The following is a 15244-nucleotide window of genomic DNA, read 5'->3' as shown; positions in this document are numbered from 1 at the left end:
CTTGATGGATTGGCTTGTTTTGCCAATAAATAGTTTTTCTACCAGAAACTAAGCTGCTGCTAAGGATGAAGAAGCTGTGAATTTTTTCTTTTAATATCAGAAATGTGTTTTTTGCTGGACATTTTATAAACACATGTACATATTGTCTTAGAAAAATAGGGATTGTAGGGATTAGCAACCAGGGATGCTTGGGCTTCAAATTTACATCTTTACTGGTACAAAGAGCTGTAAACAGCATAAAAGCCACCATCTTTCAAGTAAATGGTGTTTTGGCATGATAAGAAAATACTCCCTTTTTTATCCTCCAAACACTTCTCAGCTTTTAGCATATTTAGGCATCTTGTGCTTAACCACCTGAAAAGTTTTCTGAGGAGAGCATGACTGGTCAAAAATTTGATTGAACAATCTTATAACCAGGCCTTTAGAAGCAGGATATAAGCAGGACAAGAATATAAATATTTTCAACTTACTTTCCTCTTTTGCAGGGGAGGGGGAATAAAATTGCCTTCCCAGAGGCAGAGAAATGCAGCAATGACCTGACTGGGTGCTCCTGCCCAGGGCTCTGCTGCCTGTCTCTGCCAAGGATGCCCCTGGGCACATGGCCATGGCCTGAGCTGCACAAGGAGGAGCAGCCAGCAGCTCTGTGCTGTGATGTGCTGGGAAGCATTAATCCACCTACTCTCTCCTTTGGACCTGAGTTAACCTCTGTAATCTCTGCAAACTGCACTGCTCTGCACTGCAGGGGCACATCACCCACCTGGTAGATGACTCAGGAGTCTCCTGGTTTTTATTAAAAGTCTGTGTGGGACTTGCCTGTCTTTGCTCACTCTTTCCTCAGGTCATGCTGAGGACCCTGATTTGTAGAAAATTAGTAAAATGCCCAGTACAATGATACTGATATCCTGTCACCAACAGTAAGCCACTGCTGTATATTCTTGCTTTTTGTACTACTCAGATTCCAAAAATAGGTGTCTAATGCCATTGGAGACATCTTGGGGTGCTTGGGACACTCCTCAGGGCTAAACAATATGTGATTCCATGTGAGATGCTACCTGAGAAGCTGGAGCACCTAGAGCTGCACTAGGTGCTCACAGCCAGGCAGTCAAACCTTTTTCCAGTGTCAGAACTGACTCCAATCACTGCCCAAGTGCTCACACCCCTTGGTACAAGTTTCCTGAACCTCCAGGTGAGTCCAGTACTATGGCCAGAGTCCCAGCAGCTAAACCAATGGGCTGTTAGCTCAAAACCAGAGGGACACACACAAAAACGTGTTTGAAAACCTCTACTCTGACCTAAGAAGCAAACCAACCAAATCCAGGGAGAGCTGGAAGGAAAGAAACATCTAGTTTGCCTGAATAACCACCCCTAGAAGTCCACACAGATCGTACCTAGCACAGGTATTTTGACCTAAGCACCTACAAGAAAATGACATTTTCATAAGCTGTAAAGTGTGCAGCACATAATTACTAGATGAGCTTGAAATAGTTGTATTGAAGCTGATTATTAATCTTTATGGATGTGGACAGGACTTAAATAATCTCAAAGAGATGAACTACAGCTGTTTTTTAAAGCAACTATAGTGTTGTCACACCATTTTTTTATCACTGAAAAAAAAAAAATATGTTCAGTCTGTTTCAGACCCTGAAAAATATCTTCTAAAATAAATATTATGAAAAACATTTTCTCACATTAAGTGTACAGTGTAAAATGTTCATATTCTTGGGGGACTGGCTGGCCTGCAAAGACTCTGTGGGTTGCTACTCTATGGTCTCACAGATATTTACAGGGATCTTTCAGATACTGCTAAGTGATAGGGACATTCAGTTCCACTAAAATGGTTAGAAATGGTTAGCAAGTGTGAAGAGACTATGTCAAATAGAGTTGTTTTCTCCCTTAATTTATGACCCACTAATCTAATTCTAAATTCTGCAGGATTGGGTAAATGAGGCACAGCTTTAAACCATCAAATTAAAATCTACATTAACACAATATGAGAACCAGCTCTAAAGATCATGTTTCATTTTCTGTAGAACTAGTCACTAAATATAAATTATCACACTGCAAAGCCTGATCTTGATAATGATGCCTATTTCTCAATGACATGCTAAGGCAGGGAAATAGTATACCCATGGTTTATGCAACTTTTATGAACAGTAAATCTTAATTCCTCTCTCTAAACATATTTTTTTATTATTTATAACTTCTTCTGACTGTGAATGTTAAACTCTCTTTCTACAGAAAAGGCCTTTTTTCTTTTCTGAGTTGAGTATGACCATGGACTCTGTCTCCACACTACTGCAGTTGCTGGGCCAGAAACACCAAATTTCTGTGGCTGGGTTATACAGACAGTAGTGTTCCAAAGGATAGCTCAAACATAAGTGCTATTATTGAAACCATTGTGTGCACAAGGAATAAAGAAATCATGAGTCAAACATCTTGCAGCTCCTTTCTTCTACCTGCCAAACTCCATGTGCAACAAGTAAATACCTACATGTCTATCTGACCCAACCACCCAGTGGGTAATATGGACCTGCAGTGCCCTGAGGTTTGTACTGTGCAAGCTGAACTGGTCACTTTGATAGAGCTAAAATTGGGGAACAAATTCTCTGTTAAGCTTTTAAGAAGGATGAAAGAAAAGAACACAGACAGTCCCTATTTGGATAATGATTTTTAAGGGAACCAGGGCTGTTAATTAAATGTTCACCTTTTCCAAAGCTCATAGAAAATTTCTTGGTTTGTTATAGTTCTGTAAAAAGACTCATGACCAGAGTATTGGAAAACTGACATATGTACATGGGTACTTTTTAAATTCACACCTGAGATCTCAAACCTGCTTCCAACCACTGAGTGATAAATTTTATTTCTCACTCCTTGTATCCATATCTAACACTCAAGATGGAACTGAAAAATACCCACAATTACAGAATGTGGTTGCTCACAGTGGCTGAAGCAAATAATCCATCCCCTCATGGTCCTACAGCATTAAGAACTGCAGCAAACCCCACCAGATCTCCTGACAGGCAAAAAGCTGCCAAGCCAGGAGAAACACCTCTGTGAAGCTAACAGGATTCCAGTTTGTGGGGACTGGCAAGGCTGCACCACCTGAATACAAGTGTCATGAAATTTTGATGGCAATAAAGGCAAGGAATCTTGTTAGTCATGCAGTAGTGATGTCAGAGGCCTCAGTTTTATCAGTGGTAAAATTAATTAACCAATATAAATGTCTGTGTCTGCTCGCTGGTAGGAGTCAACACAAATTATTGATGAGGTTTCCAGGGTCCATGAAGTGTGCTGTAAGCAGCTTTCTTGCAAGAAACTCTGTTAATTGTGTGTATTAGAGAAAAAGAAAAAGGTGGTTCCGACCTGTCATGCCTCAGTGCCCTCATATCAACATACACTGTGGTGGGATCTGGTCCAGATGTTCCCTGTAAACAACAACATCAGCTAATCAGAACCTGAGGGCTGGGAGGGAAAAAAGAGTTTTACCCCCCAAATAACCAAACATTCATTTCAGTGCTAATTATGCTAATCAAATGACAAGTTACATTTAAGGTATTGATCAACCAAAGCTCAGCTTTACAGAATCAGAACAAGCACTGGAAACATACCTACCATCAGGTACTTGTCACCTTGGAGTTCAGAAAAACATCAAGCAGTCAGACTACTTAACCAACACATGTCAACAGAGGTTTTATTTGCTACAAAAGGCCAAGTAATCAGCACATGGATACATACAAAAAATGTTAAACACATTTTGCCATATAAAGGAAGGCGGAAATTGCTGAGGAGACACAGTTTAATGGCAGAAGCACATGGTCAGGAATGGGAAGCATGGTTTACTGAGTCTTCCATACATGCAACAGAGAATATACTTGAAGCTAAAGATAGTAAAGGTAGCACGCATGACATGACATGAACCAATCTGGACTGAAGGTCTGTTAAGCAATTATTGTGATCCTTTTCAGTCTTCCACTGCATAATTTAAACCCTTGCTTTATGTCACAATATTTAGTTATTTGAAAAGAGGCAGACTAATTTTAGTTTCCTTTCATGCAGAGATGATGCAGTCTTTGGGCTTTTCCACCCACAGCTTTTCTGCAATTTTGCAGCCTGCTATGATCTGCCCTTATCCAAAACTTCAAACTCATCACCACTGAACATCATGTGAATTCTCAATGCTCCAGGCTAGGGGTCTTTGCTGCAGACCTCATGCTACAGCTAAGCACAAAGCTAGAAGAAAAGCACAACCTCATTCTGGAACACTGGCACGTTGGAAATTTTCTTTTCAGCAGAGGAATTCTCCTAGACCTGGTAAACTCCAGATGCACTAACTCCTTTACCAGTTATTTAGACGTTTACTACTTAAACCAGCAGGCAACATAAGCTCCTAGTAATTTCTGTCCCATTTGAGATACACTGTAGAGCATAATTCTTCACCTTAGGAATGTCTAGAGCTAAATTTTACATTTCTGCAGGGCTGGCTGATTGTTCCACAACTTTTTTGCAACTAAAAGTTGCAACCCAGACTCACAAATAGCTAATTTTTGTATCTACAGGGGAAAAGTGTTACCACTCCCAATTGATACTTACTGAACAGGTACTGATCATCACCCACCACCAGAGGAGAACAGGAGTAATAGAGCTGCACATGCATGTTAGCCTCTTTAGCTTGTTATACACAATACAAGGTACAATATCCTCTCTAGCTATTAACAACACGATTTTCAGTCTACTGGTAAACTCAGCAGTGTAACAGACTAGTGCTGAGTGGAGAACTTATTCAAAATATATGCAATGTTGAAAAGAAAAAAACAAAACCAAGGAAAAATTGGTTATCTTTAAAAATAAAATTAAAGCTGATTTGATTTGTAAAACAATGGAAACAGTCAAGTTTGAAAATCAAAGACAATCACTATGGTATTTATTATTTTCAGCATGAATGAAATAGTTACAATGGGCATCTAATATTTGATGAAACCTGCATCCAGATAAAGCTATACAGGACTTATTTATAATTTTATCGAAGGATTTGAAAATTCCCAAATCTCCAGACTCAATTTCTAGTCTGTCCCACTGTTGGAAGCTGATAGGTGGGTATTGAGGGAACAGGAAAATCCCCTACCTGCTCGGCCAGCTTCCCCAGCCTGTGAGGCTATAGCAGCAGGAGTAGCAGGGATAAGGGAGAGAAGGAAAGAAGGTAACACAAGACAAAAATAATAATAAAAAATGGGAATGAAGGGTGGGAGAAAAAAAAAGAGGAGAATGCAAAAAGCAGGGAGTAAAATAAAAAGAAAAACAATGTCAAATACAGGAATTTTACAAATTAACCATTATACCATTAAAGGTTAAAAAAAGTAAAAAATGAGGTGTCAACATTTTAGTAGAGCAACAGAAGAGACAGCTGTAGACTGCTAACCTTGGACAAACAGACTTAAATGGTTTTAGGACACTACAGACAATGTTGTTAGTGGAAAACACATGTCTAGCATATTGATTTTTCTTTTGTTATTGTTTTTGGTTTTGAAGTCATTAAACATTATGGCCTTCCTATTTTAATGCACTTTATTCCATTGAGAATTCCAGGTCTGCCATTTTACTAGTAACAGAAGTTTCTAAGTGATGTCCTCTGGAAATCAAAAGTAAGCTCTCTTTTTGAAAAAAATAAATAAAATTAGTATACAACAGAGAAAAATACTTACACCTTCTTGCATACAGATTAACCTGATCCTAAAGTGAAATAAAATCAAGGCTTGGTGCATAATCTAACTACTGGAAGATCATAAATGGATGGAGTAACTTCAGAGCCCAATATGTCTTCATTCCTATTTGTTATGGTAAACAGTGTAACACATATAAAGAACAGTAAAACTAAAAGCTGATAAAAACCCATCAGCTCTCCATCATGACTGATAGCTCAGCAAAGAGACAAAAAATCCTCAGTGGTGACTAGTCCTAAGGCACTACTATCACATGGAGTATCTGACACCAGATGGCTGCTGTGGGATTTGCCCTACAACTTGTGAAAACAAACAGCTCTGAAAACCCTGGCATCCCACATTCCTCTCATCAGACTTCTGAATGCCAGCAGAGTCAAAGACTGCAGAAGCTGCCAAAGCAGCACCTTAAGACAGGTTTATTCTGGATGCAAAGGAAGATGAAATCTGCTTATTGCATTGATGCCCCAAAATGGTACTACTAATAATCTAGCAAGAAAGCAGGGGAATTACTGAAATCCAGCAGTTATGTAATTCATTGCCTGTGAGTATACTGCAGGTGGAGAAAGAACTTTGAGAGCACCAAAATCTCATATGGCTTTTAACTACAGAATGTCTTGAGAAACAGCAGCTGAATTATCAGCAACGTCCCTGTGGCCAGATGCAGCTGGAATTCTCTGAAAAGTATTTCAAAGGAAGCAGAGCCTAAGCCAAGACCAGAATGACTGACTCAATTTATCTGTGCACATTTATTTTGAGAGACATAGATAGAGAGCATCTGTTATGCTGGTAACAGGGTAAAAACAACTCAACTTCTGGAGTATCTGATATTTACTTAGGACTCACATGGTAATGTTCAAGAAAACAAAATGGGACATGCAGAATTTTCTATCTGAAAACGGATTTATCATAAGTCACATCTCTTGGACCAAATAAATCTTTGCCCATGCACAGACTGCCACTGGTGAACCATCCAAGCAAATCTCAGCAATATGCCAGGCTTTTATTCTCTGGGAAAACATTGCAGGTCAAAGCTGCTTGAAGGACCACCCCAACAAGTCAGCTGTAGGGCTGACCACATGCCAAGAGTTGGTGCATACCTAATTTCCACTCAAGTCAAAGGCCAAGCTGCATGCTCTCCCCTACTTCCCCATTCAGAGGAAGAAACCAGGAACTAGGCTACCAGAAATCCTAAGAATTTAAAAATAACTGGTGTTTTGGGTATTATTTAACTTAAGCATGTGGCCCCAGTGTTTACTCTGAGTCTGTTTCTGTTCCAGTGATGCTCAGAAAAGGAATTTTTGGTGTGCACTTGGCAATATCACCCACGCTAGCACAGCAGCTGGAGCTGTGAAAATAATTTCATGGCATGACTCATGGAAAAGGTGGGAAAACAGAATCTGAGGGAGCTCACCCAGGGCTGTAGTATTGCTAAGTGTGAATCATACCTCTGACACAGTGCATGCTCTCCTGTGGCACTCTTTGCACACCTACCCGTTATTACTTTTAATATGGAAGATCCTCAGAGAGTGTGATCTATCACTCAGCAAAAAGAAATATTAACTTTATGTCCTAAATGGAGTAACAAAGATTCCTTTGCTAGACAGTGAGGAAAGGGTACATTTCATGTAACTTCAGCCTTTAAAGAAGAAAGTGTGCAGTATAGGGTAGGAAGGATCTCCTGATGGTGATGGATCCCATTCCCAGATGGACTCCTGAGATGTCTCTTGAATTATTTCTGAGATTCCACTGACTATTGGTGGGTATGGGATAACTCACTAAACGTTAAAGGCTCAGTTAGAAGAGATAGAAAAGAAGCAAGATGAATCCTGCTCTCCTTAGCTTGGACAGATTTATTAGTACATTCTCAGGGTTAAATAAGGAAAACTAACAACTTCTAGAAGTTTTCCCTCAACTGAAATTGAGTAGCATGTTGAATAAAATGAAAATATTTATTCCAAGTGTTTAAATGGAAATCAGCTAAAATCCTAGAGAACCATCTGTGCTGTTGTAAGAAACCAACTACTTTTCATATCTATTCTTCTCTCTTGAATGCTAAGATGCTAGTTAATGAGAATTAAAATATGCTAGATCATCTTTTCATCTCACTAATCCCTGAACCATTGTCTGTGGCTATGCAGCTATAACAGGTCAGATATTAACAGTATTTAAAGATGGAGAGAATTATTTATTTTCAAAAGCACTAGTCCAAAATGACAACATCAAAGGAAACATACTAAATTTGCTCTCAGTTTGAAAGGAAATTAATACAAATGACAATGCATTAGTCTGTCAGTGATCACAACCCGGAAATTAAGATAATTTGGTAGACTAAGACTCTTTTGTACCAAAGAGATTATCACAGTGATTTCCTTTTCAAGGTAATCTTTAATAAAATGTTAAATTCTGCTATATAGACACACACAGAAATGCAGGCTCACACAGACAGACACACACATGTACATATACACCTTCCTCCTATTCTTTTTGGAGAGGTGAACTGGAAAAGCTTTCTGGACACCTCTCAGGATACTTTTCCCTTTAAACGTCTGAGTCTTGGATTTGTCCACAAAATTGGAAATCAAGGATGTTGTATTAGAGGTAGCCCACAGAGAAGAAACCTGGATAGGCTTTTATTGCTGGTAAGGGTCAGTAGCAGAATGCTGACATCTGTTTAGTAAGGTGATTGGTTGGTAGATACATATTTTAGAAACACTGCAGAACAGGCTGGATCACCACTATCCCTGTGGAAGATGGGGTTCCAGGAACCACGTGCTGATCTCATAGATGACATAATTTGGAAGAAAAAAAGCAAAGACAGATGCTATTGACTCAGATATCTTGAGAAGTAGTTTTATGCAGTGTGAAGAATCCAGAAATTATAACCCATTTCTGGAACATATCAGAGACAATACTAATTGCAGGAATATTGTAGATGAAGGATTAAAATTTAATTTGCTCCTCAGCTGAGAAAACAGAGTAGCCCACAAGCTATTCTGAAATACCACTAGCCATAAACTTCCAGACAGTTTGGAAAGAGCATTCAATCTATTTCAGTATCCAGTCCCTGGCAATGCCTACTGCCAGATGCTTCAAAACACACGAGTCTCTATCTTTATATTCTCCACCAAAATGACATGTTTTGTGGTAGTGCTTACAAGTAAAAAACTTTAGTAATTTTTCAAACACCTTTAAAACTTGCCAAACAAGCCTCAGCTCAAATGTTTCAAAAACAATTCCGTTTGGGAGGACAACGTTGCCTGTCCTGAAGTGGCTTTCCTCCATTCCAGCCACACAACCCTTTAGACAGTGTTTGGCTTTTAGTTTGTCCTGTGAGCTGAGATGTCACATCTCAGTAGAACTCAACAAAGCCTGACATTAAGCTAAAAAATCAGCCAGACTGTTTAACCATCTCACTCAAGGCTCTCATTCTGTGCAGTTCCTAAATCCATAGGCACTATCATTAACAATATTCCTTCAGAGATTTAGCCACTTTTACAGTTTGATTCAACAACTCTTTCAAGAATTTCTATAGAGAACCATCTAAGAAGCAATCCAGCTAAGGAGTTAACACAATCAAAAGGCAGATATATGTAGTCAAGCCATAATCCAGCCTAACTCCATGCTGATTAGGGCTTCCAGTTTCTCTGAGTGTAGTCAGCTTTCCTTCATGTTTGCAGTGGATTGACCCAGTCAGCATCCAGCTCCCTGTGGGACAGGGAAAGCATAGGAAGAGCAAAAGTGAGAAAGTCCACAGGTCAAGATGAAGACAGTTTAATGAGAGAAGGAAAGAGGAAAACCCAAGTGATGCAAAAGCAGTCACTCATCATCCCCCTTGAGCAGAACAATGTCCAGCCAGTCTCTGAGCAATAGCTGCTTTGGAAAACCAACATGTTCAGTCACAAATTGAAAACACAGCTCCACACAGGCAAGCTATGAAAAACATTATATTCCCAGGCAGAACAAACACAATGTTACTTCCAACAGGCCACACCTTGGTACTGCACCTGGCTTTCTGCTGCTTAGTACTCCTGGTTTTATTATTTGTCCTGAATTAAGGACTTATAAGTGAAGCAACCACCATGAACCATCCAGAGATCAGTGCACATCTAAAATGGAGATTTTCATTAGTGGAAAGCAAATTCCTGCAGCTAAAAATTTACCCTTGTAATCTAAAGCATCCTTCATGTCTGGTACCTCCAAGGACCAGAAGCCAGAAAAATTGAGTTGTCTTTCAGAAGCAGCTCCACCACAGCTGCAGGAGAGAACTGACAGGCCCCATCCTGATCTGTTTCCAAGGAAGTTGTCTTCACTTCCCTGCTTCCCATCCTTTCTAAAACTTTTTTATTCCTGGAGAATATTTATGGTAGCAATTACAGAATGGCAAACCAAACAACTCTACCTCTGGGCAACACAATGACTTTTAACCCTGCTCAGCTTTGCCTTGTCATATGCTTGACAGTAATAATTAAAGACACCCTAGGCTGTAGGGATACTCTGCTGCAGTCAGAGAGAAAGCAAGCAGTACTGGAGGCGTGGCACACCTCCTTGTATTCATATCCTGGCAACATTGAAAAGGGCAAGAGGCTAAAGCAGGCACAGACATACTGCTCTGTGCTGAACCCATAACATCAACTTGTCAGTTTGGCTTAAAAAATATTTATATTTACAATCAGAAAAAGAATGGCAGATGCTTGTTTGCAGTGCCACTGAGAAGATTTGTTCTGACTTCCACACTGAAGCAGGTATCAGCACATATCCATGTGACCTCCATGAGAAATCTTTCATGTAAACCAGGGGTGACTGCCAGATTTGAAATGCAGGATGGACCACACAGAGTACAGGCAAGTCCTACTGAGGACACAGTGACTTTGAAGAGGTTAGAGACATGGCACATGACCAAATGGATATAGAACTTCCCAGCCAGAGCAGCTGCAATGCAGAAGATGATTCTTTTAGTATTTAAAAGGTTATTAAATTAAAAAACATATAACAGCTGAGTAGGACACCTATGGTATTATTAGAGGAATAATATGTGCAACTCTAAAACCAGATTTGGAAGGATAGAAAGAGATCAAGAGTCACAAAAATGAGACAGAGATTAGGAAAGCATGTATTAAGATTCTTCATCTATTTATCAAAATAAAGATGTGTATTAGATGCATGACAGAAATGAGATTCTTATTCTAGAATAAAAAATGCCAGATGAGCTTAAACTGGAAATAAGGCAAAATTAATTAAAAATGGAACACCCTAAAAAAGCCAAGTTAACTTTCGTCACATAATGTCCTCAAAGATAAAATACCCTACTGTAGATCAACATAAAACTATTTGCTTGTTATACTTATCACTGGTTGAAAAACTAGATGCTAATCAGAAATTCAGACCAGATAGCTACAGTGCTCCATCAGTCATTAAAATCATGACTCAGTAAAGATTTTTGAAGAATTCATGTTACATCCTATATTATCCTTGGGATTTTTCTTCTGATTAGAGGATCAAAACAGAAGAGAAATAGCAAACTAATTTTCCTTGTGTGCAGAAAATACCTATCTAGCTAAACAAGTAATAGTTGGAAGTATTTTACAAAGAGAAGGAATCCATCTTGTAACATACTGAAATAAACACTTTGAAATTGTCATTTACATGACATGATTACATACTGGCTCTGGAGTACGGAGTACATGTTCTGTCACTGCCAGGTGCTTTTCTGAATAACTATATTCATGGGCAGAATAAATGCTATGATTGCAACATGAGAGGGATGAGTTGTTGACAAAGTAACAGAAATTTACTACCTGTGTATGCAAGAACATTAAGTTCCACATGCGTTTTCTTAGTAGGTCTACGACCAAACAGCCAAAGGAAATACAATGAATGCTTCTTACTGAAGACCATTTCCTTAAACAGCATTGAGCTTAAGGAGTGAAAAATCTTACCTGCAAACATATTGCCAGGTTAACTCTGCAGCCAAGTGATGTGCTGACAGCCCGTGGATGGAGACCCAGGTCTTTAAATAACTTTGAAAATGACTGAGTAAGAGCTATCCGAGGTCGTTCTTCAGCCACTACTACACATGTCCGTACACGTGAAAGGTCCAGTCCCCTTGCCTAGAAAGAAGTCAGAATGTAACAAAGGCCACAAATGGGCAGATTTAATGCAAAACAGAAGTTCTTAAGTGTATTATGCAGGTAATATGATTCAAGAGGAACAGCAGAACAGAGGCTAAGGTATCAGTACAGTTTCCATTTCTCCTGGAGGCCGGATGGCCAGATGACACTCTAATAGCTGAAGAAGCACATACTTGCTTGTCATCTCAACATTAGCACATAGGAAATTATGGGCATGCTAATTCTGAAGGGAGGGAATGCTATTTCCCCAAATTAATTCAGATGACAGTGAATAACAGCAAACAGGAAGCAATGTCTAGACTTGGAAAACCTGATTAGGAAATCATTAAGTGAGGATGGTAAAGGCTGGAGACATCATAAATATCAGTATCTCAAGATTCAATTTATTTCAGTAGCACATGGGAAATTCCAGATATTTAACTGGCTACCTGGCTTTTAATTCTAGGGGGAAAAGGGAGATACACCCTCCTCTCCATACAATGAGGACCATCTAGCTGAAACAACATAGTACTTTTAAGTATGTGATTATTTTACTATAGGGGTCAAACTAAACTAGTACTTCATATAATCAGGGTATTCATAAAACACAGTATATAATGTAATACTCCTTGAGCCTCTGGGACATTTCCAACTCTGTTTTCCAACACTTGCCTATCAACACAGGGTGCAACACACATCAGAAAGCTTAGGTAAATAAAAGCCTTTCCTTGATGTTTAATAGCCCCATGATGTGAAGAATGACTGGTATTGATACACAGCCTTTGGCAAGGAGTAACGTGGGTTCTGTGGAAGCTGCCTGTGCCCTCTGATGATTTTTTGCTCCCAGCAGACATTCAGCAGAGTGTTCAAGGCTCCCAAAGCCCACTATGCAGGACAGCAGAACCACTCACCTTCAGCGACTCTGTTTGTGAACCGAGTCCCTTAGTACAGAGCTCCATGACTGAATAGGAACAAAAAGTGTCTCTCACTTTGTACTGACTCACTGCAAGAAGCCACAGGGCAGGATTGGTCTCCAGCTCTGAGGGAGGGATCAGAATAGACTGGTGTCCTGAATAAACGCTGCAAGACACAAGAGTCATTAACACACACTAAACACCAGTGTCCACAGACAAGCCATGGGGTACTTGAATACACCATTTATCACAGCACAGATTGATTCATGTAAAGTTACAGTCCTCCACAGCTCCAGAATTTTAACATAATGTTTAAACCTGTTTTTTTTGCTGTAATTCCAGAGTCTATGATGGATCATGAGGACTGCGGGCAGAATGGGGTCCTAAACTAAAAATTTACTCCAAATTCCAGTGGACTTTGCTGTTAGGACTGTACCAAAAAAAGAGAAAAATAGCTGAGTTATTAATGATATTAATAATAATATTAAGAATAATATTAATATTAATTATAATATAATATAATAATATTAATATTAATTATAATATTAAGAAAAATTAAGTGTTGCTGACAAATACTTTGGATTGAGTACTTAGCTTTTTAAGAGACTTTGACTAAAAGAATACTTTATTACTTAATATAGAAGCAACTTGTCTCCTGCTAAAGCAAGCAAGAGGTTTGCAACAATTTCAAAGGAAGGAAATTTAACATCCCTTGTAGCTTTAAATTTCTTCTGTGCAAGTTTTAAGAACTTTTGAAACTCAAATATACTGCATCTCTTGTATACTGAATACCCACTGAGCATAAATATTGCAAAAATACACTTATCAGGGTCCCTGAGGGAAACAATTATGTCAGAGCTAATTTCTCTTGTACCTAAGTTTCTCCTCAAGGGAAAAATATTCCCAATTTGATGACTTTATTTCCCATGGGTTTTATGTTGTTCACTCATCTCACACAGGCAGATTTACCATCAATTTTACAGTCCCCTCACATGTAAATTTGTGATCTGTAGATATTTCAAATCGGAATGGTGATGACAGCATAAAGTCTTCAAATCACAGAAGTTCTGAGAATGGACCATGAAAGCCCCCAAGATTTATGATGCATAAAGGAATTTCATTTGTGACTTGAAAACTTGAAATGCCAGCTTGGTAAAGTTAATGGTTTCAAATCCAAGTATCTGAGGTAAGATATGAAATGGAACTTTATTTTCAGGCATTTGAGCATCTCCGTAACACTGGACATCAGGCTCTTTGCAGTTTTTGCAGGTGGGCTGCACACACACACACACGCACACACACACACACACACACATTCCCTCCTTGGTGAGTGAGTGTCCCCACTTCCCCCAACCCAGATGAGAGTGCTTTTAAAAGCTGTGCCATGCAGAATGAGGCTTTGTGTGACCTGGGTGTCTTTATGATAAAGGCAAAAAAGGTGAACAAGTCCAGCCACAACAGCAGTTAATAATCCAAACTGTTTAGGTCTCTGCTGGAGTATGAGTCTAAGAATGTCATGGAATATGTATGAACTACAGTTCAAGCAATGTCATTTATCACAGAGGAGAAATTTTGTCTTTGACTGCTTGTCCCCATTTCTGCCACTCTGGGTGATTGATGAGCAGTGGCTCTCCATGGAGTGATGTGTTCTGGGATGGGGCTGACACGACGGCCACGGCACCGCATGGGCAAATGAACCATTACCCCTTCATGGAACCAGAATAAAGTATCACTGAACCTCGAGCATGTGCTGCACAAACATGTGAACAGAGATCTTGGCAGCATTACCCTTGCCTGAAAGGGGAATGCCCTGAGCTCAAGTGAAAGCCAGGCTGTAGTACCAATTTTTACTATAAATACCTCTTAGCAAATTTTATTAAGTTTTTCAGAGAACTAAGATCAAAAGATCTTTAAGCTTAGGGCTTAGGGCTCCACAAACAATCAAGGTGTACAATCTGTCTGGTAAACACATCATTCTTACAAACAGGAAGCTGTAACCACTCAAGGAAAAACCTGGGATTGGCTCCAATCTGTACAAATATGGTATGCAGAGATGCACCTTCAAACCCTTCCCTCTGACCCTGTATCATCTGTATCAGGTGAAAAAATCATCTGCACAATAATAAACATGATCCCAGGTGTCAAATGTGGGAGAATTATTACTCACAACCACATTAAGATCCCTTAGGTATCACTTATTTAACTGGACAGACATACCAAAATCAAAACCAAATCAAAAGAACAAACTTTATCCCTGTACTGAAAAGTGCTTGCACAAACTCCACAGTAATATTGCTGTGCTGCAATTGCTTTGGTAGGAAAACAGGAAGTTGATTCCGAGTGTATTTTACCAGGGAATCATTTAAAATAGCAGAATTTACACCAAAGATGATGTTTTCCCCCTCAGCAACACTAATGTGTGAGGATGAGCTGTTAACCTGTCTTGATCAACTCATGGACAAGAAAGTCATTTTGCTCCCACCAACAGTCCTGCAGCAAAGTATGA

General features: G+C 39.3%; 1 protein-coding gene across 4 annotated transcripts in view; it reads right to left on the bottom strand.

Moving 5' to 3' along the window:
• DIP2C (disco interacting protein 2 homolog C) overlaps positions 1-15244 on the bottom strand; it is a 306400-nt gene that overhangs the window by 25082 nt on the left and 266074 nt on the right. For 3 of the 4 annotated variants that reach the window (XM_056484528.1, XM_056484530.1, XM_056484527.1), the window contains 4 exons: positions 12736-12904; positions 11654-11824; positions 5123-5152; positions 3364-3425 (listed from right to left, as the gene is read on the bottom strand). In XM_056484528.1, coding sequence (XP_056340503.1) covers positions 3364-3425; positions 5123-5152; positions 11654-11824; positions 12736-12904 — 432 coding nt within the window. The remainder of the gene's footprint in view (positions 1-3363; positions 3426-5122; positions 5153-11653; positions 11825-12735; positions 12905-15244) is intronic. The other variant, XM_056484531.1, reaches the window with a different exon arrangement.

Source organism: Oenanthe melanoleuca, chromosome 2 (genome assembly GCF_029582105.1).
Source record: "Oenanthe melanoleuca isolate GR-GAL-2019-014 chromosome 2, OMel1.0, whole genome shotgun sequence".
In the NCBI taxonomy this organism is placed as follows: Eukaryota; Metazoa; Chordata; class Aves; order Passeriformes; family Muscicapidae; genus Oenanthe; species Oenanthe melanoleuca.
The sequence above is the reverse complement of the archived record's forward strand: the minus strand, read 5'-3'. Positions and strand labels throughout refer to the sequence as shown.